The 27,874-nt window shown below is 38.8% G+C and overlaps 1 protein-coding gene across 4 annotated transcripts; it reads right to left on the reverse strand.

Moving 5' to 3' along the window:
* Positions 1 to 798: 798 nt before the first annotated feature.
* Positions 799 to 27,665, reverse strand: LOC133293806 (phosphoribosylaminoimidazole carboxylase, chloroplastic-like). 4 transcript variants are annotated; one of them, XM_061492406.1, is made up of 16 exons: positions 27,403 to 27,665; positions 26,993 to 27,208; positions 26,783 to 26,894; positions 20,527 to 20,589; positions 20,300 to 20,438; positions 20,126 to 20,181; positions 19,591 to 19,664; positions 13,485 to 13,632; positions 13,180 to 13,350; positions 12,619 to 12,706; positions 12,397 to 12,513; positions 11,592 to 11,689; positions 11,353 to 11,470; positions 11,176 to 11,270; positions 1,312 to 1,418; positions 799 to 1,169 (listed from the first exon to the last, which is right to left on the reverse strand). In XM_061492406.1, exons 1-16 carry the CDS (start codon positions 27,609 to 27,611, stop codon positions 1,073 to 1,075), a joined length of 1,908 nt encoding a protein of 635 aa, XP_061348390.1. In that variant the 5' UTR covers positions 27,612 to 27,665; the 3' UTR covers positions 799 to 1,072. The 4 variants fall into 4 exon arrangements, with proteins under 4 accessions (XP_061348390.1, XP_061348391.1, XP_061348392.1 ...); XM_061492407.1 differs by having other exon boundaries at positions 26,993 to 27,155; positions 27,403 to 27,572; XM_061492408.1 differs by having other exon boundaries at positions 26,993 to 27,078; positions 27,403 to 27,522.
* Between the last annotated feature and the right edge of the window lie 209 nt (positions 27,666 to 27,874).

A 27,874-nucleotide genomic window follows, 5' to 3' on the forward strand; every position in this document is an offset into this window, starting at 1 on the left:
TATGCAAAAATAACCAAAAAACTGAATCGAACTGAACTGTCCTTAAAATAATTAGTTTTTAAAAATCAGTTCATAAACCGATCCGGATTTTAAAGAACCAGTTCATGAACCGAACCGGTTTTCGAACTAATTTAATAACCGAACCGTTTCCGAACCGTTTTCAAACCGAACCAAATTGATTTTTATAATTTTATTTTTTAATTTTTAATTTTTTTTCCTTTCAAAAGAGAGTCGACCCAAACCGATTTCGAACCGAACCGAACCGAACCGTTTCCAACCGAACCGAATCACTTCCAAACCAAACCAGTTTTGAACCGAACCGAACCATTTAAACCAATTCGGTTCGATTTTTCAAAAATCCAGTTCAATTCGACCCATGCACATCCCTAGTACCAAAGCTGCATACCCGAATGCAGTGTGTTAAGCAGTGAAAATTAGCTTCTTGTTCTGTGAATCAGGAGACAACGTACCATGGACTTGTAACGAAGCACTATCAAAGAAGTTACAGAAAACTACCAATAATGGGCTTTAAAAAATTACGGGAAAAAAAATGCAAGTAAAAAGATGCAAATTAACACTTTAGAAGTGACCGAGAAATTTGCATTCAATTGCTCGGACGCTCTCATAAATTGAAAATCCATAATCCCCACTGCTACAGGTAACCTAACCCAAAAATTCTCAGCGGACCCTGAACTTTATCATGAGAAATATGTGCACATGGCATTTCTGTTTAAACAACTACTCTAAAAGCAACATGGCATTGACATTTGACAAGCAACCAAATAAAATATAACGGTGTAACTTTTGGCGCATAATCAGTATAAAATGTTATGCAAGGCTTTTCTGCCAGATTACATTTTTCTCCTCCCATGCTAATGTTAGCAATAGAAAACATATCTCGATTAGGTTAACAAAACTACAAAACGTTTTTCTTACAGTTATTCCAATGATTCTCAATCTACTTACTGACCCCACAGGTCTAAACACCCACCGTATGAAATCTTGTTAAATTTTGTAGTTGTCCAAAAATGAGAATAGACCTATAAAAGAATCACCAAATTAACGAGTTCAACTAAGTAATATTCAAGTAGGATTTCCAACCATGTTTTTCTAATTTATCTCCTTTCATCAAGACGTTTTCTTTTTGGTCCTCTTGGTATTGACTCATCCTGCACAATATTATAAAGGTCACAACAATATAAGTGGAGATTGAGATAATACTTTCACTTCTTTCTATTTGTAGAATTTTAGTTCAACAAACAAATTTTAAATCACAGATATAGAGAAAGGAAGAGAGGGGGAGGGGCAAACCTTGACAGAATATCATTATTGGCAACACCCAACATCCTCACTGCCAACAATCCAGCATTGGTTGCATTATCAATTGCAATTGTGGCAACTGGGACACCTTTTGGCATCTGCACAGTCAACAAGTATATTTGTTAGTGAGCAAAAAGACTACATGTAATGTATCAGCTTTGATAATTGCAAAAAAGGTCACTGTTGAAACAAGTTTTCTATTTCCTACACCAATTGATGTAGTCATGAGCACTCTTTTTGAATACCTAGTAGAGTCTAGTCTGCCAGAATACGTTATCTGACAATGACTCCAATTCTTTGGACTCAAAAACAGAGATAAAGCAAGGCAAAACAAGGGTCATCTTGAAGAGGGCTGATACAGTTCTGCCAAGTAGAAAGTTTGGGAAGGTGTACGTGAGGAAGAGGCACATGAGATTGTTGCCAATTACAGGTGCTGAGGGAATTAGTTGGTTGGTGTCTCATTTTCAGCATCACACGAAAGCTGGGATATATAGAGGAGGAAAGACCATTTCGAGGGCATCTTCGAAAATTGGGACTCTAGGGCTTTGGGAAGAGAACCAAAACCTCTCAGAATGTTCTGGGTAATAGTCACCATTTACACCTTTTCCTTCCATTTCATCTTCATTATCCGTATTTCTCCTTTACCTATACTGTAATTTTCTCTCAAACATCATATTGTAATACATATCTGAACCTGTGTTAAGGTTCAGACTTATCAATCCACGTTTCTTTCTTAATCTTTTTCCCTTCTCTGCTTTGGTACCTAACAATTGGCAACAGATCTCCGCTCTGGGAGCTGTGATTTCCAATTAAAAGGTTCCGGAATTTGATGGTGAAGAAGAAGCCTATGGATGGTCAATCATCTTGGAGCAATATTTTTAAGAAAAAGGAACACAAGAAGCTAGGAAGTTTTCAGAAGCTACAAGAGGACTGAAAGGGCGCGCTCAGATTTGGTATGATATCTGGAGTTATCTTTATCCAAATGCAACATGGGGGAATTTGTTCAAGGCAGTGCTGAAGCACTTTCAACCGGAGTACGATCCCGATTTATATCTTTGCAATGAAGAGGCAGAGATAGAACTTTTGAAATCAGAAATAGAGAGAAAGAAATGTCGTATTAGAGGAGAAGGAGATCAAGCAACTCATAGTGGGGAGTGTAGAAGTAGAGATAACAACAGCAACAACATCGCAAGCTATTTCTATGATGATCGTGGAAGATAAATAGGAGAAATCAAACATTTGGAATGACGAATTAGAATTAAAACTTTCAAAGGTAAAGATGAAGCTACTGGGAAATCTCGTGATGGAGAAGCTAGAGACCATGGAAGTGAAGAAGCAAATGGAGTCTGGATTCTCAAAGATCCAAGAGAAGAAGTGTGAGGGTGATGAAGAGAGAGATGGATGAAAACCATCCACTGGGTCTTGCTGTGAATGAGCAGAAGAAAAGGGAGATCGCAATTAGAGAGGGAAGGAGAAGAGCACATGATGGAGATGGAGCTCTGGATTTTAAGGAGGCCAGCCGAACCTCCACCACTAAAACCGCTAAAGCACGATGTTTGTATTGCGGTTGAGACGATGATCCCTAACATCATATTCCAATCCAGCAAATCAGTTCCACCTTTCTTTCATTAGCTACGTTTCGAACAACTACGAGGTGGTACCATTATGAGTGTTACTTCTGTGAATTGGGTTTGGGTATTTGTGTGGTGTCCTTGAATCCTGAAGTGATGTTCAATGTCAAACAGTTGAGGGAGAAGAGGGAAGGGAATGAATGGGACAACAATTTCCAGGTGCATATGAACATACCTAAGCAGATTACATTGGTTGCTGATTTTCAGAATGGTTTTAAAAAGTCATTGTCAGATATGCTTAGAAGATGCTACCTTGATTCTTATACAGCAGCTTATGCACCCAAACTGAAGACCTCTGAATTTAGTTTACAGAACATTAAATTTATTTCTCCTGAAGTCTACAATTGGGACATACAAAATGAACCAGAGCATTGCGCCAAAGCATTTTTTGATGGAACAACGAATAGCAATTTGACATCAAATTTTGGACAGCAATTTTATAGTTGGGGGGCAAAGGTACACCGGTTGCCAAACACTCAAATGACTGATGTATTACCGGGAAAGATGATGGAAACAATTTACACACCACGGTGGAATCTAACCAATGGGTGGAAAAATTGATGCCATCCAAGGAGGAAATACTCCAAAAGGAAACATCAGTTGCTTGTTCACTTCAAATGACACTCTCCGAAGGTAATACATTTGAGGGACGTGAAGAATTTGTTGATATTGTTGACATTGATCATTGGGACTGTAGCAGACAGGGACAACAATTTACTGGATTTCCTTGCTATCATGCTAGTGTTGTCTTTGAATGTGTTGATGGTAACCCATATAAATATGGTTCTAAATACTTCTTAGCTGAGAAATACATATTATCATATGCAGGCCAGATTTCTTTGGCATCAAACGATAAAAGACTAGTCCAGGGTGAATCAGTTTTGGCAATTATGGTAATTCATCCACCAACTAAGCAACATCCTGGATGGCCAAAAATAAAGCAGGTTGAATCAATAGACCTGATTAAACGTCAACTTCAGTTTTGTAAGTGCAAGGGACTTGGCCACAAAGAAGGGCAATGGGATCCTGGTATTGCCTCACACATCAGTTGGTCCCCACACTTTAAGCAGTGGGACCCAGGGGGAGGTTTTGACATGTTGATCCTCACCTTGAGGACAAGGTGAATTTTTTGGGGGGAGTATTGATACAGTTCTGCCAAGCAGAAAGTTTAGGAAGGTGCATGAGAGGAAAAGGCACGAGATTGTTGCCAATTACAGGTGCTGACTCAGCATTAGCTACCAGGCAGGGAATTAGTTGGTTGGGGTCTCATTTTTAGCATCACAGAAGGCTGGGATATATAGAGGAAAGACCATTTTGAGGGCATCTTTGAAAATTGGGACTTTTGGCATAGAACCGGAACCTCTCGAATGTTCTAGATAATAGTAATCATTTAGACCTTTTCCTTCCATTTCATCTTCGTTATCTGTATTTCTCCTTTACCAGTACTGTAATTTTCTCTTAAACATCATATTGTATTACATATCTGAACCTGTGTTAAGGTTCAGACTTATCAATCCACGTTTCTTTCTTAATCTTTTTTCCCTTCTTTGCTTTGGTACCTAATAAAGGAAACAACTGTAGCTGATATCCAAAGAAGCTGAACCAAAGATGTGACAAAGAGAATTATGTGACAAGAAGTGTGAATCTGTGTAGGTCACACCAAGCAAGAAAAGATGAGAATGGAACAAAAGAGGGGGCAAAGGAAAATGAAAAAAATATGTATTGATGAATGGTTTTCAGCATCCAATAAGCAGAATGATGGAAATTCTGCCCTCAAATGTGTAGGTTAACTGATTGTCAGCATGAATTTTCAAGTGTTTCAAGTAGTTGCTGAAATCATCAATAACTGCATCCTTGAAACTGTTTATGCTTTTCACAAATTGCTTCTACAAACATTGTTAACAAGGTTGCTTTTAAAAGCAAACATCTACTATTCATTTTTCCCTTTTACGAAATGTATCCTTTGTTGAGATATATAAAACCATTAAAAAGCCCTCACCCACCAGCTTAAACTTTTGGGTTGAATTGGTTCTTTACATGATATCAGAGCCTCGTGTCCCGGGTTCGATCCTCGCCGCCCCCCACTTTCTCTAGTAGAATTTCTTTCTTCGCACAGGTAGATGGGCCTGTGCATTGTCCACCCTTCAAGCCCAGTGGGCTCTCGTGTGAGGGGGCGTGTTGAGATATATAAAACCATTAAAAAGCCCTCACCCACCAGCTTAAGCTTTTGGGTTGAATTGGTTCTTTACATCCTTCGTTCACATCCAATATTTAATCAAATATTAACATTCATAAAATTACTATACTCCTTAGCGATGGCAAGTTCTAGAGAGTGGAAGAAACTTTTAAAAAGCAGTGTTACGCACCCACCCAAGATTAAAGTGTACCGTAGGCAAAGGTTCAGGGAATCACAACAACCTATTGCTGATATTGCTGACTCAGCTCAGCTCACCAATTAGTGTGAGTGTGGATGTGGGAGAAACGGTTAGAGAAGGGGAATAAGTATGAGAGGAGGAAAGGAGTGCATCACTTTTGGGCAATTAGAACTTGGATCCTTGGGAGAGATCAGGGGCTCTCCAACACCTCTGAATCTATCTTTCTTATTTCCTTATTTCCTTATTTTGTATTTCCATTCAGTTCTGTAATTAGGAAGAGTATTGGAGAAATACTGTCATGGAGTTTACGTGTAATTGATACTGTTGATTTCGGGGTTTAATACAAATTGTCTCTGTTTTAGATTTATTCTGGAAATTGCTCTTTAGGTTGTTACAATTGGTATCAAAGCTCTTTTCTGGGAACCTTGAATGGTTTTGACGAGGAACATGGATCACAGAATGGAAGCATTGGAGGCCAGAGTTGGAGGAACTGAAGGGGGAATTCAGCGGATTGAGGGAAATTTGGCAGCTATAATGAGGACGCTCCAGGACCTTGCAGCTAACAGGAACGAAAGGAGATCTGTTAGTCGTTCCCGTGGAGGTCGTGAAGGAGGTTCAGAAAATTATGAAGACGAGAACGAGAGACATGAAGGGGTTGGAAACAGAAGTGAGAATCCCGGGAGAAGATTGGAGCTGCCTGTATTTTCCGGTGAGGGAGTCCACGATTGGCTTAACCGTGTTGAGCGTTATTTTGAAGTAAATCGAATAGCTGAGGGCGAGAAATTACGTGCGGTGATGGTCGTTCTTGAAGGAGAAGCGTTGCATTGGTTTCAATGGTGGGAGAAGAATATGGTAGATCCATCGTGGGGAGTGTTCCGAGTAGAGGTCTTGAGTTGTTTTCAGCCCGAGCTTGAGGGAAACCCTCTTCATGAGTTACTGAGTTTACGTCAAGAAAGGACGATTCAGGAGTATCGCAGGAGTTTTGAGAAGATTAGTGGAAGCCTGGACTTCGTGGAGGAGGTGCTGCGTGGTATTTGGCTGAATGGACTGCGTGGGTGTATTAGGGAAGAGCTATTATTGAACCCGTTAGATAGCCTCCCACTTATGATGAAAAAGGCCCAACGAATTGAGCGAAGAAATTAGGCTTGGGCTGCCGAGGGAATAGGATGAAATGGATCCGTACACACAAAAGAAAACCAATGGGCCTCAAACCAATCATTTACGGGTGCAAAACCCCACTTGGGTTATGGCAACCCGCGATTTAACTCAAACGCAAATGGAACCCCAATTCTGACCCAGCCATCGCAGAACCCTAATATGGCAAGAACCACGAACCCTAGTTCCAACGCCTCATCGTCCGTTCAGCGCACGATGGAGAGCCAAGCGAGTAACAACGCGCGCGCTGGGAATCAAAGGTTGCCGCAGGCTGAACTCCAAGAAAGGTCTCGTAAGGGACTATGTTTCCATTGCGAAGAGCGTTGGAGTCCTACCCATCAATGTAAGGCAAAGCAACTGAGGCTCTTGATTGTGGAGGAGGACAGGAACGATGATGACATGCAAGCTGAAACAGAGGAGTAACAAGAACCCGTTCAAGGAGAAACGACGACTCTGCAGCTGTCATCACAGAACCTAATGGGTTTAGCATCGAACAGGACTATGCAAGTTTGGGGAGTGATAAGAGGAAAACGCTTGGTGATCTTGATTAATAGTGGAGCGTCACACAGTTTTATTAAAACAGAGACAGCCAAAGAGCTGAGCTTAGTGACGGAGACCACGCCAGATTATAAGGTTGAAGTGGGCAACGGAGATAAGCTGACTTGTAGTGGGGTATGTCGTCAGGTGCAAATAGAGGTACAGGGTGAAATTATTATTCAGGATTTATTCCTTTTTGGCTTAGGAGGTGTGGACGCAGTTCTGGGTGTGGATTGGCTGCAGGGGCTGGGAAATGTTAAAGCCAATTTCCGTTATCTTACACTACGATACAAACAAGATGAGAGAAAGGTAATAATTAAAGCAGAATCTGAACTGTTTTGTGCTATGGCATCGCTTAAATCGGTGACGAAGGCCCTTAGAGACAAGGGAGAAGGGTTCTGGGCATTGCCGGAAGCTATTTCTTGTCCTGACCAAGTCTTTAAACTAGAGTGGTCAGAGATGGAGCAATTGTTGGAAGAATTTGAGGATGTGTTTGCCGTCCCAACTAATCTACCGCCAAAGCGCAGCAGAGATCATGCTATAGTACTGAAACCAGGGAGTGAGGCTCCCAATATCAAGCCATACAGGTACCCTTTTTTTCAAAAGAATGAAATTGAAAAAAGTATCGCTGAGTTGTTAAGTTCTGGAATGATACGGCCCAGCGTGAGTCCTTACTCCAGCCCAGTTATCCTAGTAAAAAAAAAGGATAATAGCTGGAGGGTATGCGTTGATTGCAAAAAGTTAAACAAACTCATTGTACCTGATCGATTTCCTATGCCAGTGATAGAAGATTTATTGGATGAATTAGGAGGAGTTGTCTTGTTCTCAAAACTGGATTTGAGGTCCGGTTTTCATCAAATCAGAATGAAGGAGGATGATATCGAAAAGACAGCATTTCGCTCTCATGAAGGGCATTACGAATACCTTGTAATGCCTTTTGGGCTAACTAATGCCCCTTCAACGTTCCAATCACTCATGAATGAGGTACTCAGGGGGTTTCTTAGGAAGTTCGTGCTAGTGTTTTTTGACGACATAGTGATTTATAGTACTTCCAAAGAGGATCACCTTCAACATGTGAGGCTAGTGCTGGGAGAGCTGAGAAAACAACAGTTATTTGCCAACCAGAAGAAGTGTGTTTTAGGGCAGTCACAGATTGAGTATCTGGGACATATAATTAGCCCATAGGGTGTGGCTGCAGACCTTAAAAAAACTAAGGCCATGCAAGAGTGGCCAGTCCCGAAGAATGTGAAGAAGCTGCGGGGATTTCTAGGTCTCACAGGATACTACCGGAAATTCGTTAAGGGATATGGAGTAGTGGCTAAGGCACTGACTAATCTTTTAAAGAAAAACTCCTTCATCTGGAATGAAGAGGCCCAAGCTGCTTTCGAAAGGTTGAAGTCTCTCATGCGTAACTTGCCTGTTTTGGCTCTACCGAATTTCAGTAAGGAGTTTACAGTTGTCACTGATGCTTCAAGGAAGGGAATAGGGGTTGTTCTTATGCAAGAGGGTCGTCCTTTAGCCTTTATTAGTCAAGGGTTCTCTCCAAAGGCCCAAGGCAAGTCGGTGTAAGAAAAAGAGCTGATGGCCATCGTGTTCGCTGTCCAAAAGTGGCAACATTATCTCATGGAGAGGCATTTCGTGATAAAAACCGATCAGAAAAGCATTAAGCACTTAATGGACCAAAGGGTGTTGGGGCTTGATCAACAAAAATGGGTATCCAAATTGTTGGGCTTCGATTTCGAAGTACGATACCAACCAGGCCGCGAAAATGTAGTAGCCGATGCTTTTTCACGAAGGATGCAGCGGTTTTCAATATCAACAGTGCAACTACCATTGCTGGAACAAATAGAAGAAGAGCAGAAAGCTGACCCTCGGCTGAGACAAATAATTCTGGAGGTATTGGCCAGCCCAACCAGCAATACAGGATTCCAAATGCAAGGTGGGAAGCTGTTGTACAAGGGCAGACTGGTTCTTCCCAAAGACTCCCCATTGATCCCCACTTTGTTAGAAGAATTCCATGACACCCCTGTAAGTGGTCACTACGGGTTCTTCCGAACTTTTAAGAGACTATCCAGCTTGATATATTGGGAAGGCATGAAACGAAGCGTGCAAAGGAAAGCAAGTCATCCAACCTCTCCCCAGCAAGTCTTTTACAGCCTTTGCCTATCCCTACTCAAGTGTGGTCTGATATATCGCTTGACTTTGTGGGAGGACTACCCAAGGCAGGTGGGTTTGACACAGTCTTGGTTGTAGTTGATAGACTCTCAAAATATGCTCATTTCATTCCACTCTGCCACCCGTACAGTGCTCATGAGGTAGTTGTAGTTTTTATAAAAAACATAAGACGACTACATGGGTTTCCAAATGCGATTGTTTTGGATCGAGATAGGTTTTTCCTGTCATTTCTGGTCTGACCTCTTTAAACAGGCTGGAACCAAATTGCATTTCACTACAACTTATCACCCTCAGTCTAATGGCCAAACTGAGATTGTCAACAAGTGCTTGGAGACTTACTTGAGGTGTTTCTGCCACCCGAGACCCAAACAGTGGCATCATTGGCTCCATTGGGCCGAGTATTGGTATAATACCGCACACAAGGCCTCCACTGGTACGACCCCATTTAAGGTTCTTTATGGTTCTAACCCCCCGTCTCTGCTCAAGGCTGAAGATGGGATCAAGGTAGCTGAGGTGGATCGATTATTACAAAATAGAGACGTTATTCTTCATGAGTTACAGCAGCAACTCAATATTGCTCATAATAGAATGAAGGTGCAGGCCGATAAGCATCGTCGCGATGTCCAATTGGAGATTAATGACATGGTTTATCTGCGGATTCAACCATACAGGCTTAAAACACTAGCAAGGAGGGTAAACGAAAAACTTAGCCCACGTTATTATGGACCTTACAAGGTGATAGAAAAGGTAGGAGCTGCTGCCTACAAACTTGACTTACCTGCCTCACGTCGTATACATCCTGTATTCCACATTTCATTATTGAAGAAGGCTATTTCTGCCTCTACTCATGTCCAACCATTACCTAATATGCTATCAGAGGAGTTCGAAATGCAAGTTGAACCCGTTGAAGTCTTACAATGGAGAAGAACAGTTTCTGGAGCAATTGAAGTTCTTATTCGTTGGAAGAATCTGCCACCTTTTGAGGACTCTTGGGAGGACTCCTATATGCTAGATCGACAATTTCCTAGCACCCACCCAAGATTAAAGTGTATCGTAGGCAAAGGTTCAGGGAATCACAACAACCTATTGCTGATATTGCTGACTCAGCTACTGCCAGCTCACCAATTAGTGTGAGTGTGGATGTGGGAGAAACGGTTAGAGAAGGGGAATAAGTATGAGAGGAGGAAAGGAGTGCATCACTTTTGGGCAATTAGAACTTGGATCCTTGGGAGAGATCAGGGGCTCTCCAACACCTCTGAATTTATCTTTCTTATTTCCTTATTTCCTTATTTTGTATTTCCATTTAGTTCTGTAATTAGGAAGAGTATTGGAGAAATACTGTCATGGAGTTTACGTGTAATTGATACTGTTGATTTCTGGGTTTAATACAAATTGTCTCTGTTTTAGATTTATTCTGGAAATTGCTCTTTAGGTTGTTACACACAGCTTTTAGAAAGAAGCAACAAAACCAAATTCATCCATAATCCTTGTCGTGAACCAACTATCTCAAAGGCTTAAGCTATTAAGACACATTTGGTTTTACATTACATCTCTAACACGCCCTGTCACGTAAGAGTTCTTTGCGTTTGAAGCGTAGACAAATGCACAGGCCACCTATCTTGTGCTAAAACTCAACTATTTATTAGAAGAATGAGGATGACAACAATCAAACTCTAGACCACTTGGTCATAGAGTCTCTAATAAATGTCTTGAACTAATTATCCCAAAAATTTAAGCTATTAGGTGAAGACACATGAATGTGAACTAACATATGGCACTGACACAAAATCCTTCATTTACAAGGATTCCAACTAATAATGATCTCAAGCTTTTAAAAAAAAAAGCAATAATACCAAATTGACAAACAATTGCATATTATTATCTCTTTCATTAGAAAGCCAATCCTACAAAAGAGCAAAAGAAACTACGGATCACAGAAAATTGATAAGTATTGAATATTTAAACATCATTAAAAAATGTACCTGGACAATCGATAAGAGAGAATCAAGTCCATCCAGGGAAGAAGCACGCACAGGAACACCAATAACAGGCAAGGGAGTACAAGCGGCAACCATACCTGAGATATGAGAGATTCATAAATGCCAATAAGACAATTGATCCTTAAGAAAATAATGCAAAGCACAATTTAAGTAATTTACCAGGCAAGTGAGCTGCACCACCAGCACCAGCAATAATAACCTGTATGCCTCGGTCATGAGCAGACAAGGCATAAGAAAACATCATTTCCGGAGTCCGGTGTGCTGAAACTATTTTTACCTGAAATTTGACCAGTGTATGTATAAGGAAGGACAAACAACTTTGTACAGGCAAACCTCCCCCCCTCCCAAAAAAAAAAATCAACAAAAAAAAAAACCCATTTTTTAAAAAACAATTTGACCTCATGAGGCACACCAAACTTCTCCAAGATTTCTGCAGCACTTTTCATCACAGGTAGATCTGAATCAGAACCCATTATGATCCCCACACGTGGAGCAACTACATTTAACAAACAAAACAAAGCATAATAAGGTGCGAGAATAACAAAATTTTCACTTCAAATATAATGCTCCTCTCCATTTTCCTTAATTGTAATAGAAGTATAGAATGGCAGTTTCCGATGAGTTGATAGCGAAATAAAGAAAGGATGATTAAAAGCAATATATTGATGAGACAGATATATCCTTTTCCATAATCATATTTTATTCTCTCCACTCATTAATCACCAACAACTTTTTGGCAAAAATACGGGAAAAACAAATAATTTGTTTCACCAGAATCATAATAAAATGCAGGTAGCATTGAAACTTATCAGATTTCCTTGAGAAATAATGAGACACACTCACTCAAGTTTTCCCAATAAAGAAGGGGAAAATTTTCAATAAAAAGTGATCAACCTATTTTTAGGGAAAACAAAAGAAAAACACACTTTGTTGGACAGGCACTGTATATTTTGATTGACTAGGTAAAGAATTGACATAATTATGATAGATGCTTTAAATATTACGTGTATCTTAAGTCTAATTAAATTGGTTATATAGCTGTGAATTACTCATTTTACCCGTTAAATTATTGCATACGAGATGAGATGATAAAGATATAAAATGAAGTTGACTATGAAAACCATCTTACTTCATTGGCCTAGAAACATAAGATCAATAACTACAAAGAAAAAGTAAAAGGGAAGAGAAGTTTGTGTCACCAACCTGCAGTCTTGTCATCTACTCTTTTCCCTTCTACCATCATTGCAAGATTGCTTTCAATATTGCCTAGGGAAGGCCCAACAATGGTGATATGGCCCATTTTTCGTTGTTTTCTCATTTCTGACATTGTCATGATGATGTTATAAATTTAGTCATAAAGTGATCAAAAAACAACAAATGTGTGGGGGTGATCAACTATAAATTGCATCCTAACCAGAAGTTTACCTGGCTTATCATACCAATGAACGGTAGCCCCAGGGATGGTCAATGCCCTTTTGATCAATAGATGAGCTAAACGGAAACCAAGCTCCCCCTAAATTCATCAAGTAGATTTCATAGACTAGAGTTTGAAACAATGATAATAGAATTGGATGATCTTCTCAAAACAAGTAAATGAACTAAAGAGAGCGCTCGATAGCCTTTAAGTGTACAACCATAACCCAACTACGAACTAAGATTAAGCACGAAAAAAGTAAACCATCTAATTTGACTTTCATTGATTCTGAAAAGCGTTTAATTTCCTACTGGTTTATCCTTTTTCACATGAATATAACATAATTAACTAAGCTACTATTCATCTTTTACATTCTCATTTTCTGCATATAATAATGAGAAAATACGGTCGCACCACTCCCTTGCAACCATGCTATTAAAATAATTATAATATCCCGTGCAAATATAATAGCATCACTTTTACAGGGAGAGGAGAAAACCCGATATCTTTTTCAAATTTACAACACAGAAGGTAAAAGGAAAGGCAAATGGAGAGAAATTAAATGCCACTACCTCTTCTTCGCCTAATATATTGTACATGACAGCAGGAGTTTTCATTGATGGATCTCCAAGAGGAAGACCAACAACAGCCCGCAAATGTTGCTCAAATTGTGATGTATAGCAAGATTCGATTGTGTGATGCCCACTATTGTGAGGTCTAGGTGCTACTTCATTTAATAAAATCTGTCACAGGCACAATCATGAGATTAACAAACAAATATAATGCATTTGAAACATCTGAAATTTTTCTAGTAAAACGAAGCCAATGTAAAAAAACATGAGGATGTCCACAGTTGATGAAGAAATAAATTCACAACCTGTCCATCACTAGTCAAGAACAATTCAACCGCAAACACACCGGCACCTTCTAGAGAGTTAACAGCATTGAAAGCAACTTCAGCAGCCCGCTCCCTAATCTTCCATTTCACATTAGCTGGAGCCTTAACTATGTGGCATATATTGTCCCTAGAACAAAACATAAATCCTTTAGCAGATATATAAGCAAGCTGAATTTGTACATTGCTGATTCATTTTTGTAAAGAACCAATTCAACCCAAAAGCTTAAGTTGTTAGGTGAGGCTACATTAATGGTTTTATATATCTCAACACGTCCCCTCACACGAAAGCCCACTGGGCTTGAAGGGTTGACGATGCACAGGCCCACCTACCTGTGCGAAGAAAGAAATTCCACTAGAGAGAGTGGGGGCGGCGAGGATCGAACCCGGGATACGAGGCTCTGATACCATGTAAAGAACCAATTCAACCCAAAAGCTTAAGCTGTTGGGTGAGGCTACATTAATGGTTTTATATATATCAACAATTTTAATTACCATCGCTTTGTTTAGAATTTGATCTGCGGTAAATCTTGCATTTTAAATACTTGAAAAGAAAGATTGTATTATTGAAAAGTGTAAATAATTGTACAAGAGCTCTCTATTTAAAGAGACTAAATGACCTAATAGGCTAAATCCAAAGAAGCTTCTAGAGTAATTTAAATAATAAAATACTAATCTAAATAATAACACAATATTATTTACAACACTCTCCCTCAAGCTGAGAAATAGATGTTATCATTCTCAACTTGCTAGTAAGTTCTTGAAATCTATCTGTGGAGAGTCCTTTTGTCAAAACATCAACTAATTGACGCCCGAAGGGAATATATAGAGTAGAGATCAGCCCGCTATAAAGTTTCTCTTTAATGAAATGATGGTCGACCTCAATATGCTTAGTTCGATCATGTTGGACTGGATTATGAGTTATATAGATGGCGGACTTATTATCACAAAGCAGCTTCATAGGTCCTGTAAAAAACCAATTCAACCCAAAAGCTTAAGCTATTAGGTGAGGGCCTCTTTAATGATTTATATTATATTCTAACACGCCCCCTCACAAGAGAGCCCATTGGACTTGAAAGGTGGATGATGCATCAGGCCCAGCCTATCTTGGCTAAGAAATTCCACAAAGAAAATGAGGAGCGGCGAGGATCGAACCCGGGACATCAAGGCTCTAATACCATGTAAAGAATCAATTCAACCCAAAAGCTTAAGCTATTAGGTGAGAGCCTCTTTAATGGTTTATATTATATTCTAACAAGTCCTCCCCATTTTATCCGGAGATCATCAAGTATAATTTTTAACCACAACAATTTACAAATACCTTGGGCCATCGCTCGAAACTCCACCTCTGCACTTGACCTAGCATAATCAATGGTAGATCGACGGTCAGTCACTGACCCGGCATAATCAGCATCAGTGTGAACTTCTAAGGAAAGATTTCCATCACGCTGAAATAGTAGTCCTCTGCTAGGAGTAGCTTTAAGATACTGAAGAATTCTTTCCATTGTCTTTCATGTGTTTTTCTCTCGATTATGCATGAATTAACTAATAATACTAATAGCATAAGCTAAATCTGGTCTCGTATGAGCTAGATATATCAATGTCCAACCAACCGTTGATATTTCCCTTTATCAACTGGAGGACTCTCTTTTTCATATCTCATCTTGTGATTTTGCTCAATAGGAGTATTAGCAGGTTTACACCCAAGTTTTTCTCCTTCCTTAAGAAGATCAAGAACATATTTCCTTTGACAGATAAAGATTCTTTCCTTTGAATAAGCTACCTCTATCCCTAGAAAATACTTAAATCTCCGAAGGTCTTTAATTTCAAATTCAGAGGCTAGTTGTGCTTGTAAAACACGTTTCTCAACACTATAATCACTTGTAATAATAATGTCATCAACATACACAAGGAGCACAGTGAGCTTCCCTTCTTGAGAGTGTTTAAAGAAAAGTGTGTTATCTCCTTGACTCTGTTTGTACCTTAAGGTCATCATAACTTTAGTAAATCTCCCAAACCAAGCACGACTGCTTTAAGCCATACAAGCCCTTTTTTAACCTACAAACTTTATCTTTTTCATCAATAGAGTCAAATCCTAGTGAGATCTCCATGTAAACCTATTCTTCTAACTCACCATTAAGAAAAGCATTTTTCACATCAAATTGTTTAATATCCCAATTGTAATGAGCAGAAAAGGATAATAAGGCTCGCACAGTATTCATCTTTGTAACAGGAGCAAAAGTTTCATCATAATCAATACCATAGGTCTAAGTGTAACCCTTGGCTATTAACCGAGCCTTGTATCTCTCAAGAGTACCATCAGAATTGTACTTTAGGGAATAAACTCATCTACACTCTACTGCTTTCTCTCCATTGGGTTTACTCCCATGTTTTATTCTTCTCCAAGGAATTCATCTCATCTTTCATGGCCTAAACTCAATTCTCATCTGTTAATGCTTCGTACACTGATTTTGGGATGGAAATGGAATCCAGTGCTGACATAAAGCTTTTGAGATGCATAGAAAGGTTAGTGGAAGAAACAAATTGAGAGATAGGATGTTAAGTTCAAGATCTTTTTCCTTTTCTTAAGGCAATGGGTAAGTCATCAGAGACACTGGGTAAGTTATTAGAAGCAAAGGGTAAGTCATCAAAGGCAATAATATTTTGTTCAGAAACAAGAAATTCAAGACTTACTAGTGATTCAAACGATTGAGGTTGCTAGTGAAGCAGTATGGGTTGTTTCCTCCTCTGATATACCAATTCAGCTGTCAAAATCTTTCGTATCTCAGGTGTATTTGAAGGTTCTGACACACCAGGAGTAGACAGGCAGAGGTGTAGGAGTAGACAAGGACGACCTAGACTCAAAGAAGAAGGGGACAAGTCTTTTGAAGAACTGTTCTCTCGAAAATGAGAACCAGAGAAAAATGACTCAAATTCATGAAAGATGACAACCATATAAACAAAAACAAATTGACTTGGAGGATGATAACAATTGTAACCTTTTTTATCAGGGGCATAACCAAAGAAGACACACTTAAGAGCCCTAGGATCCAACTTACTGCGATGTTTATGAACATGAACAAAGGAAACACACCCAAACACTCGTGGCTGAAGACTCTGCATAATGGGAACAGAAGGAAAGAAGAAAGTCATGGAATGAATAGGACGGGTATTGTTAAGAACCAGTAAAGGTAAGCGGTTGATCATAAAAGTTGCAGCTAACACAGCTTATCTCCAATAGAAACTAGGAACAAATGTCTAGAAAAGTAATGCTTTAGCGACTTCAAGGAGGTGACGATTTTTTCTTTCAGCAACCCCGTATTGTTGAAGTGTATCAACACATGTGAGCTCATAAATCAAACCTTTGTCTAAAATGAATTGCGACAGGTGTTGGTTGACGTATTCAGTATCATCATCAGATCTTAATCTTTTAATATTTTTAACAAACTGAGTCTCGACCATGTGATAAAATCGGATAAATATCTCTGGTACTTCAGACTTGTTTTTCATCAAGAATATTCATGTCACTTGAGTATAATCATCAATAAAAGAAACAAACCACTTTGCACTTTAGAAAGGCCCTAAACATCATAATGAATAAGAGAAAAAGGTTCAATGTTTTTTATAGCACTAGAAGGAAAAGACACTAATGGTGTTTTGCAAATTCACAAACATCGTAATGAAAAGTTTCAACTGACTGATTTAGAAACAGAGAAGGAAACATTGACTTCAATAAACTAAATGGTGGGTGCCCCAGACGCTTGTGATGGGGCCAAATCATAGATTATGCAGTAGAAGGATGACGTGTCATCAATAGCTAATTTTTGGTATCATTTGTAGCATGCTCTAAAAGGAGATAATACAACCCACCCTACTCTCCAGCAACTTCAATTGTCTTCCCCATGGTGAGATCCTGAATAACACAATGAGAAGGGAAAAATATGATAGAACAATTCAAATCAGTTGTAAGCTTATGAGTGAAGATAAGATTAGTGGCAAGATGAGGAACATAAAGAACATTTTTAAGAAATAAGGAAGGTTGAATTTGAATGTTACCAGAACCAATAACTGATTTATGGATCCACTGGCTATAGCTATAAAACGACTACCAACAGTAGGATGATAAGAAAGAAAAGACTCAGCAAGACAGGTCATATGATCAGTTACACCAGAATCCAAAATCCATGAGGTTTTAAAATCAGTGCAAGAAGCAAGAAGAGATATGGAACATGTGTTCTTACCAGACAAGATCAAAAAACTGTCAAACGGCTTACGCAGAGTATCAATAGCAGTCTTAAGCTGCTCCAACTTCTTTTGCTGAATATTCACATATGGAGTAGCATTATCACACTTACCATGAAGACGAAAACACATCTCTTGTGTGTCGAGCACAAAAGTGCACCAACATCCCAAGGACAAAAACAGATCAAAGATAACAACACAAAAGAAGTGGGTAATTACCAGTGAAGTCACAAAAGTCTCCGGAGAGCAAAAACAGCAAAAACCACTTCAAGTTAAAGTCCAAACAAAAGCAACAGGGTCAAATCTGTCCGAAAAAGATCCAAAAAGCCAAAAAAAGACATAACTTTTGAGGGGGGAAAACAAAAGTGTACTAGCCAAACAATATCCAATCTCCAAAACAACCACAGCTCCAGAAAGTAGAAGTCAAGACGATCCAAACGACGGTGACCCAAGGCAAAATCAACCCTCCGCGCGCCTGTGAGAGTGACGGCGCGTGAGGCCTACAAACAAAGAAGGAAGGGCAAGCGTGTGAGCTCCGGTGATGGTGGGCTTTTGACGGCTGGCCGATCTGGAGAAGGCGACTGTGTCTGTGGGAGGTCGGAGGTGAAAAACGGCCGAAAAAGTGAGCGGCCGAAAACTGCAGGTATGGGTGAGGAGTTTTCAAGGTGTTAGGGGCTTCGGTTGGTCACGAAACCATCGTAGAATGAAATATCTCCAAAAAAAGAGTCAAACGATGGTCTTCTCGGTCCAAAAGGTCCCCGAAAAATTTTTCGACGGCGACATATGGCTGGGAGGAGACCACAAAAGGGAAAAAAAAGGGTTCTGCACTAATGGCGGCGGTCGCGGAAGCAAGGCCCTCAGAGTCGAGAGCTTTGGTACCAACTTGAAAAGAAAGATTGTATTATTGAATTGTGTAAATAACTGTACAAGAGCTCTCTATTTAAAGAGACTAAATAACCTAATGGGTCAATACCCAAAGAAGCTTCTAGAGTAGGGGAGGGTTACCACCCTTACAACCAATCTAATCACCGTTAAATTAGAATTAAATCTAATCGTGATTAATTACCCCTTATAATCTTAATTTTTTCTCTCACATCCCCTCTCTGTTTGCCTCTCTCTCCACTAGGTTTTCATCCTCTCTCTGTCTCTCTCTGGGTTTTTTTTTTGGTAAACAAAAGGGGCAATGCCCCAAAAACAACAAAGCAAAAACAAAACAGCAAGAAATAAACTAATCAGATGCAGCAGCCCAGATCTAAGCAGAAGACCCCTCAGATCAGCGAACTAAGTAATAAAACATTTTTTAATAAAATTAACGAGCGACTTAATGAATTTTTCATTGTCTTTGACAAACTCAGGCCATTGCAGTATACTCTTAATCTTCTTAGGGTCCATGACATTCTCAGTTTGAATATTATGTTGCCCAAGTATCCGAATCATTTCTCCTTCAGGGTGTTGGAAGCCTTTACCACAAATGCTTTAGAGTTTTTTTTATATATATACTCATCCCTTATCCTTCCTTTACTAAAAATGGCGAGGCTCTCATATATGTTTCCCTGAGGTCGATCTCTAAGTTGTTGAATCAAGGCTGCCATTGAACCTTCCAAACCTAAAGAGAGAAGGAGGCAGACACAGAGGGGATTTGAGACAAAGAATTAAGATTATAAGGGGTAACTAATCACCGTTAGATTTAATTCGAATCTAACGATGATTAGATTGGTTGTAAGGATGATAAGTTTAGCTGGTGGTAAGTATAACTCTCCCCTCTAGAGTAATCTAAATAATAATACAATACTATTTACAACATAAATCTTCCATACAAATAGCATGTAAGTGCTGTGCATGTTACCTGTGAACAGTTTCAACAACAGGGTAGCATTTAATCGAATTGTCTCTACCTCTCACCACAATGACAGCTAGTTCCTGTAATTGTTTAAGGAACCAAAATATTAGAAAATCCATAAATTCATAAAATGACATGAGAATATTAGGAAGTTTTAAGATATAAAAGACATTTTTTTCCGGTGAATCAAAAGACCTGCTTTAAATAAGTAAATAAATAAATTGTATGGAAGCACAAGGAAGTGTAATCTTAATTCTTTGAGATGGAAAAGATTTATTGGTAAGAGCACTTTGCAAGAGATGCAAGCATAGTATGGTAATGGAATAAGTTTCATCTCAAAACAATTCATATTTATGAAAGACACTGTTTTCAGAGGCAAAAACTGTTGAGATTACTGGATAAAAAACGGAGCACTATTAACTGATTGAGAACATAACCATAGTTAACAACAGAAACAATCATTCTGCTGAACTCAGTAAATTGATCACAAATATACAAAATTCAAGATTTGGTGGCTTAACACGAGCAATATCATATTCACCTTGACAAAAGGTGCCCATTTTTCAACATATAACCCACGATCAAATCCACCAAGAGCTGCAAAATTGGAGGGGAAAAGTTAAATAAGAAGAAGTAAAAATGAAGTGTGCTCATATCAAATATTACATATCAAAGAAAGAAAAGAAAAAGAAACACCTTTCAAAAAATTAATTACCATCGACAGCAGAAGGAAGTTCCTCTTCACTTTTAGCGACAGCATTTCCCCTCCCATCATAAGCTAATCTCCTACTCTTGATCATAAGAGGATAGCCAAAGAGTTCCCCTGCTTTCTTAGCACCTTCAAGATCATCTATCTGTTCAATGTATTATTCATATATCTTCAATTGCTATCCTAAAGAAGAATTTTCAAATACTGTTATAACCAAGATAAACAGTACAAACCAGCATAAATTCAGGAAGTGGAATGCCATGCTGAGAGAAGTGAACTTTTTGCTGATACTTATCCTGTAATATGTTGAATAGTCATATCAATGAAATCACTCAGATAACAACAATATTCTTATCTTTGAAAATATTCAAATTAGCATGATTATGATGGGAAGAAAAACTATACTGCATAAAACAAATTAATTTAAAGGGAAAAGTCATAGAAACAACGAATTCCGAAACAGAAGCATGCAGTCAAGCGCAGGATGAAACATTTTATATGTGAGATATACAAAGGCAATACTTTATAAATGAGGTTGAAAAATCTAATTGTTCATTTCTGTAAAGAACCTTGGGATACACCACCTCAAAAGCAAACTCAAATGGTGGGAGTACCCAAGGCCTTATAAACTCCACATTAGTTGCTCATACAACCACCAATGAGGGACTATATATCTCAACACGCACCCTCACACGAGAGCCCATTGGGCTTGAAGAGTGGATGATGCAACAGGCCCAGCCTACCTGTGCTAAGAAATTCCACAAGAGAAAGTGGGGGCTGCGAGGTTTGAATTCGGGACATGAGGCTCTGATACCATGTAAAGAACCTTGGGATACACCACCCCAAAAGCTAGCTCAAAGGATGGGAGTACCCAAGGCCTTATAAACTCCACATTATTTGCTCATACAACCACCAATGTGGGACTATATATCTCAACAATTTCCTCTGTTTACACTACATGCAAAAACTAGAAAAATTCCATCAATATGCCATGATACTTGTAACAGCCTGCGCCGACAACGAAATTTTACATTTAACGGTTTGAGCACCAAAGCATAAGACACAAAAAGTACTAAATCAAGGTGCAAACACAATGCGAAAGAAGATGTACCTTAGAGTAAGGTACAATCAAATCAAATTTCTATTTACTCTAGTATAATCCAGTAACTTAAAACTCTGATAGATTGCTACAACAAATTAATTGTTTCGTTTTCCCATCTCATTACTGTCCAAGAGTATAAAGTCACCAAAATACAAGATTTTCACATGCCTAAATCTCACACCATGATATTAGGCACAAGTTAAAGATGTATCAGCCCTTAAAAAACCAATGCTGCCCAAGCATACGACCTACATCATTCATTACAGCATTAGAGCCATACTCAATTAAATAAAGTCTAACCATATAGCCCAGTACAAGAGTCAGCACCATGGCTGTCCAAAATATGATTTAAGCAAAATATGGCAGCCCCATAATTACATTCTAACACACACAAAGTCAACACCAAAGACAAAGCACAAGTGCTCAGGGTGGAGAGAAGTTTGTCAGTATATATATAACAAAATTCATTCATATTATGGGAACTGAAAGGGTAATCGAATTATTGGATTCATGGCAGGCTGGACAAAGCTAAAACCAAACATGTTAAGCTACTTTAGGGATAGTCAATTAGAAATGCAGGACAACATAAAGGTCCCCAAAAAGCATATGGATTATAGCTAAAAGAAGACTTCAAAAACAACTTGAGTAGATAATACATACTGTATCCAGAATGAAGGCCATTAACAACAGGAATGTTTGAATGTCAAGGAATGAGGGTCATAATATTATTTAAAAAAGAAAATAGTCACTAGATGAGATCTATTGTTATGTAAAAATAGACTATCTTAAGGATACTGGAAACATAGGAGGAAAGTTAACGATTGTTGGAAAAAAAAAAAAAAAAATTGGCAGCATATAGACTTTATGCATGATGAAACATATCTTAAGCATAATCAAATTGAACCTGCAAAGCATAAAAAGTAATAGGACCAAAATTGTGATCAGGAGCAAATTGTGAATCAATAACATATAAATTCAAACTCTTCTTTTTCCTAAGTTTGTAATTAATACACACACAGACATATCCATAATGTAGGCCTTAGGGTATTGAAAAATGTCAGGCATCATTACAAGTTCAAACACGTCATATAATAAATGTGAAGCTCAATTATGGCTTTAAATGGTGGAGACAAATATATGTTATCACCATAGACATTATGCCAGAAATATTGAAGACTTAATGTTGTAACACTCAATTTCTAAACTGCCACACCACAAGTATACGCTAACCTTCATCCTCCAGACTTAATGTATTGGTGGGTACTTGGTAGTCCAAACCTTAGTTAAGAGAAATAATATAAAGAGGATATTGTCTGGTTTTAGGGAGTGGATCCTCTCATGTGCTAATTAACATGACCATGTCATGTGGAGCAATCATAACCATACAAGGGTGAATTAATGATGATAAGGGAAGAGAGAAAAAAAAATATAAGGATAAGAAGTTACACAATCATCACCGTTGATTTAATTATTAATGGTTAAGATCCTCCCACATGACATAATTATGTTAAATTACACATGAGAGGATCCTTTTCCCTGGTTTTAACATTGCTCGGGAATCTTGCTTTATAAGATATTTATGAATTCAACCTAAAACAGATCAGTTTCATTTATCAGATTGATGTCACAATTAACAAACCAAAAATGTTTTAAAGGTGAAGTCACAATTGACAAAATTAACAAAGAGGGAAAAAAATTCTACTTGAAAAGTGCAGAGAAATGAAGAAAAGTGTTAAAGGCGATGACAATGAAAAAAAAAAATTCAATGTCCAGGTCCTTCAATCCATGAACTTAGATCGAAAAGGACACTGGTAGGGAAGGAAGTCAAACTAAATAAAATGGCCACTACAAGAGAAGAGATGACAACAATATAACCTAGCAAAATCAATCAACGGTAGGGCAGGAAGTCAAAGTGTCAAACTAAATAAAATGGCCACTAAAAGAAGAATAAATCTGAAATACAAGATGGGTGTCCCATCTTGTTTTTCAGTAGAATTCCTGCTTTCTGAGATAAAATTCGAAATTATGTTTCTCAGTGGCAGTATCTTTTTTTATATATATATATATATATATATATATATATATATATATATATATTGCTGTAATCTTTTGACCTCTCTGTCAGATTCAGATATAGCAGACATAACAAACCGCTTTCCACATACAATTTCATCAGAAACTTATACAATCTGTAGTTTAATCCGCATGAAGATAGCAATGACTTGCTGCACCGAGACTCAACCATTGTAAATCATAATCTCTAGAATGATGTTTATGACATGCGAGAGAAGTGAAAAAATTCATACACAAGTATACTATTTGTTCGTGACTGACTGTTTCGATATATGAAAACATAATGTTGTCACCTAGAAGTAAAACTACACTAAGTTAAGAGTAAATATCCTCCAAGAAATGAATTATTTTACTCATTACACATTTACAATCAGAAATTGAATCTCAACCACAGCTCTGAATAATACTCCTCCCGCTTACACATAAGTGTGTCATTAATATAAGTAATACTCCTCCCATAGGTTTAGGTTCAGCCTCAATGGGAAAAAAATGGAGTATTACTGCTTACTGGTTGTGTTTGTGATAGGATTAAACTCCTCCTATCGATAAAAAGAGGAAGTAATTTGTTTATTAATTGAAAAGAGAAAAACTATTACAGGATTATCAAAAGAGCCAAAGCTCCCAGCTATGGAGATCTCCCCATTAGCCCTTCCTACCCCCGTAGAAAATGAGCGTAAACATATGAATACCTCCTAAAGGAATCTTCAGTCCAATATAAACGATGGAAATAACAAACTACCACTAACTCTCTCTCTTCACCCGCTCATGTAACCCACACGCATAACATACTCATAACCAACTATTACACATCATTCATCCCCTCCCCTTTATCTTTATTTCTCCTCTGATACACTAAGATTGGGCCACTCCACTTCTTATGCTTGGGCTGTGAATCTGCCTCTGGTCCAGTAGCCTGTGAATCTGCCTTGGATCCAGTAGCCTGTGAATCTGCCTCTGGTCCATGAGTTGTTGTTGTTGTGATCCTATCAATACCTGCCTTTATAGATTCTGCCTTGTCCTCAAGGCAAAAATTTGGAAATTGCCCCTGGATATCGCTCGCTTTCTCCCACGTGGCCTCTTCAACTGGTTTGGATTTCCAAAGTACCAGCCATTCCTCATGCAATCTACCCTGGTCCTTAAGATGGCGCACTGCCAACACAGATTCTGGTTCGTGAGTATGGGTGCTATCCACAGCCAATCCTTCTGGTAGACTACCCTCTGCTATAACCGTGCCCGTGGCTTTTCTTAGTTAAGACACATGGAACACCGGATGTATGCGTGACCCCTCAGGGAGGAGCAACTTATAAGCAACAGCCCCAATCTTTTCTGCCACCTGAAAAGGACTATAAAAACAAGCAGCTAGCTTTGGGTTTATACGTCTTGAAACAGAAACTTGTCTATGGGGTCTCAACTTCACATAGACCCAATCTCCTACATCAAATGTCACATCTCGACGATGAGAATTTGCTTGCTTTTTCATGGAATTTTGAGCACGAATCAAATGATATTTTAGTTGACGCAGGGCCTCATCACGATCGAACAACACTCTGGCAACAGCATCAACTTGAGTTTCAGCCATCAAATAATGAGTAATCTTGGGAGGAGGTCTACCATAAACAGCCGAGAAAGGAGTGGTACGAATGGAGCTATGGTAAGAAGTATTGTAAGAGAATTCAGCCCACGAAATCCAATAAGACCATAGCTGAGGCTGCTCGGATGCAAAACAGCGAAGATAAGTTTTGAGGCATCGATTAACAACTTCCGATTGTCCGTCTGTTTGAGGATGGTAAGAAGTACTCATCTTCAAGACGGTTCCTTGTAAACGGAATAGCTCCTTCCAGAAATTACTAAGGAACAAAGGATCACGATCACTAACAATAGAACGGGGTAACCCATGGAGACGTATCACCTTTTTGACAAATAATTCTGCAACACTCTTAGCAGTAAAAGGGTGCTTAACAAGGATAAAATGGGCATACTTTGTCAAGCGATCCACAACAACGAGGATAACTTCAAATCCTTGAGACTTTGGTAATCCCGTGATAAAGTCCATCGAAAAATCCTCCCAAACAAGCTGTGGAACTGGCAGTGGCTGCAACAAGCCAGCAGGGGATAAGGTTTGATATTTGTTCCTTTGGCAGATATCACATGACCTCACAAACATCATAATTCGCTTCTGCATTCCTTTCCAGAAAACTCCACCAGCCAACCGCTTGTAGGTCCTGGTAAATCCTGAGTGTCCTCCTGTAGGAGAGGAGTAGAACTCATGCAGCAAGCTAGGAATAAGAGAAGATGTAGAAGATAATACCATACGCCCTTTGTAAAACAAGAGTTCCCCATGTAAGGAGTAACCAGAGGGGGCATTCTGGTCAGATTGCAACGCCGTAAAAATATTTTGCAACTCTGGATCAGCTTTGTACTCATTCTTCACCACACTTAGATCTAGCCAATAAGGACTAGATACAATTTGGGACAGCTCCAGTCCAGCAGGCTCCATCATTCTGGACAGCTCCAATTCCCCAAGCTCCATCATTCGGGACAAGGCATCCGCCGCTTTATTCTCTGGTCCAGGCTTGTACACGACTTCAAATTGGTATCCATCAACTTAGACAACCAGCAATGTTGGTCAGAAGTGGTTATTCGCTTGAGTTCAACTCTCAACGAAAGCACCAATTGATAGGATTGAACTCCTCCTATCGATAAAAGAGGAAGTAATTTGTATATTAATTGAAAAGAGACAAACTATTACAGAATTATCAAAAGAGCCAAAGCTCCCAGCTATGGAGATCTCCCCATTAGCCCTTCCTACCCCTGTAGAAAATGAGCGTAAACATATGAATACCTCCTAAAGGAATCTTCAGTCCAATATAAACGATGGAAATAACAAACAACCACTAACTCTCTCTCTTCACCCGCTCATGTAACCCACACGCGTAACATACTCATAACCAACTATTACACGTCATTCATCCCCTCCCCTTTATCTTTATTTCTCCTCTGATACACTAAGATTGGGCCACTCCACTTCTTATGCTTGGGCTGTGAATCTGCCTCTGGTCCAGTAGCCTGTGAATCTGCCTCTGGTCCATGAGTTGTTGTTGTTGTGATCCTATCAATTTGCCTCTCATAATAACAAAGATGAGGTCTAGCTGACTCAACCAAGCATGCAATCAAGCTCAGGATGAAACATTTTGTATGTGAGATATACAAAGGCAATACTTTACAAAAGAGGTTGAAATATCTAATTTTTCATTTCCTCTATATAGACCACAAGTAAAAACTAGAAAAATTCCATCAACATGCCATGATAATACCTGAATAATTCGAATAGTAGACGCTTTGGGTTGGCAATCAACTCCTTGCTTCTCAAGTTTTTCCAAGGTAGCAACATCAACATGTTCGATTTCAACAGTTAATACTCCACATCTGAACACCGTATCAAAATAGCATATACACATTATTCCCAATAAGTGATATAGGAAATCACAAATCCAAAATAACATCTATTGCATAAAAACTTGAACCTCTTGGCAAATTCTTCAACCGTAGTGCTGTCATCAAAGCTTCCAACCATATGATGATAAGACAGGGAACTTGCGGGGCAATTCTCCTGTGGATCCAAAACCATGACTTTAATTGCCATCACAGAAGCAGCTTGACATAGCATGCGACCCAGTTGACCTCCCCCTAGAACCCCAACAATCATATCAGATGGTCTATGGACAGGTAATTCATCATTCCTACACACAACATCATGGTAAAAATTTGTGGGCTTTTTATGAAATTCTCAGTTTCAGAAACTTTAACACTAGAAATTTTATATTTATATCCCTTAAGTCAGAGAAAGCTGAAAAAGGGTGTTTTTAAAAGAAGTTTAAAGCAAACCCCATTAATAAAAATGCAAAATTTAACTTATGAAAAACTAGATACGTACGCCAAACTTGGAGAAACTGCATCCTTTGATGCTTGACAAGCGAGTTGGGTTTGGTGACACTGCTTTAGCTTTAAAGAAGATAAAGGAGAAGGTTGTTCCATGTGGAAGCCGAGTGAAGATGTTGTGTTGGTGGAGGAATGACAATGTCTGAAGGCAAAACCTGAAACGCTGTTGTGCCCTGATAACACAATTCTCGCACAGTGAAGCATAGTTCAAACCTTAGTTTTCGCAGCAAACACCTTCTGAGTCAATGAGAGTGTCATAAGTCTTTTCTATGTATGCAAAGAACACAAACCAAAAGCCCATTTGGCTTAGAAGTAAAGCTGAAAAGGGTTTCCTTCCAAATAAAAAATAATAAAAGAAATTCTTGTTGTTTGTCACAAATATTTCCCGTCAAATGCGATTGGGATGAGATATGATGGTTATTTTTTTTGTTTATTTTATCTACTTATTTTTTTACATTGTTAGATTT

Source organism: Gastrolobium bilobum, unplaced genomic scaffold (genome assembly GCF_033153095.1).
Source record: "Gastrolobium bilobum isolate Gb01-03AN ecotype WA unplaced genomic scaffold, APGP_CSIRO_Gbil_v1 utg20531, whole genome shotgun sequence".
In the NCBI taxonomy this organism is placed as follows: domain Eukaryota; kingdom Viridiplantae; phylum Streptophyta; class Magnoliopsida; order Fabales; family Fabaceae; genus Gastrolobium; species Gastrolobium bilobum.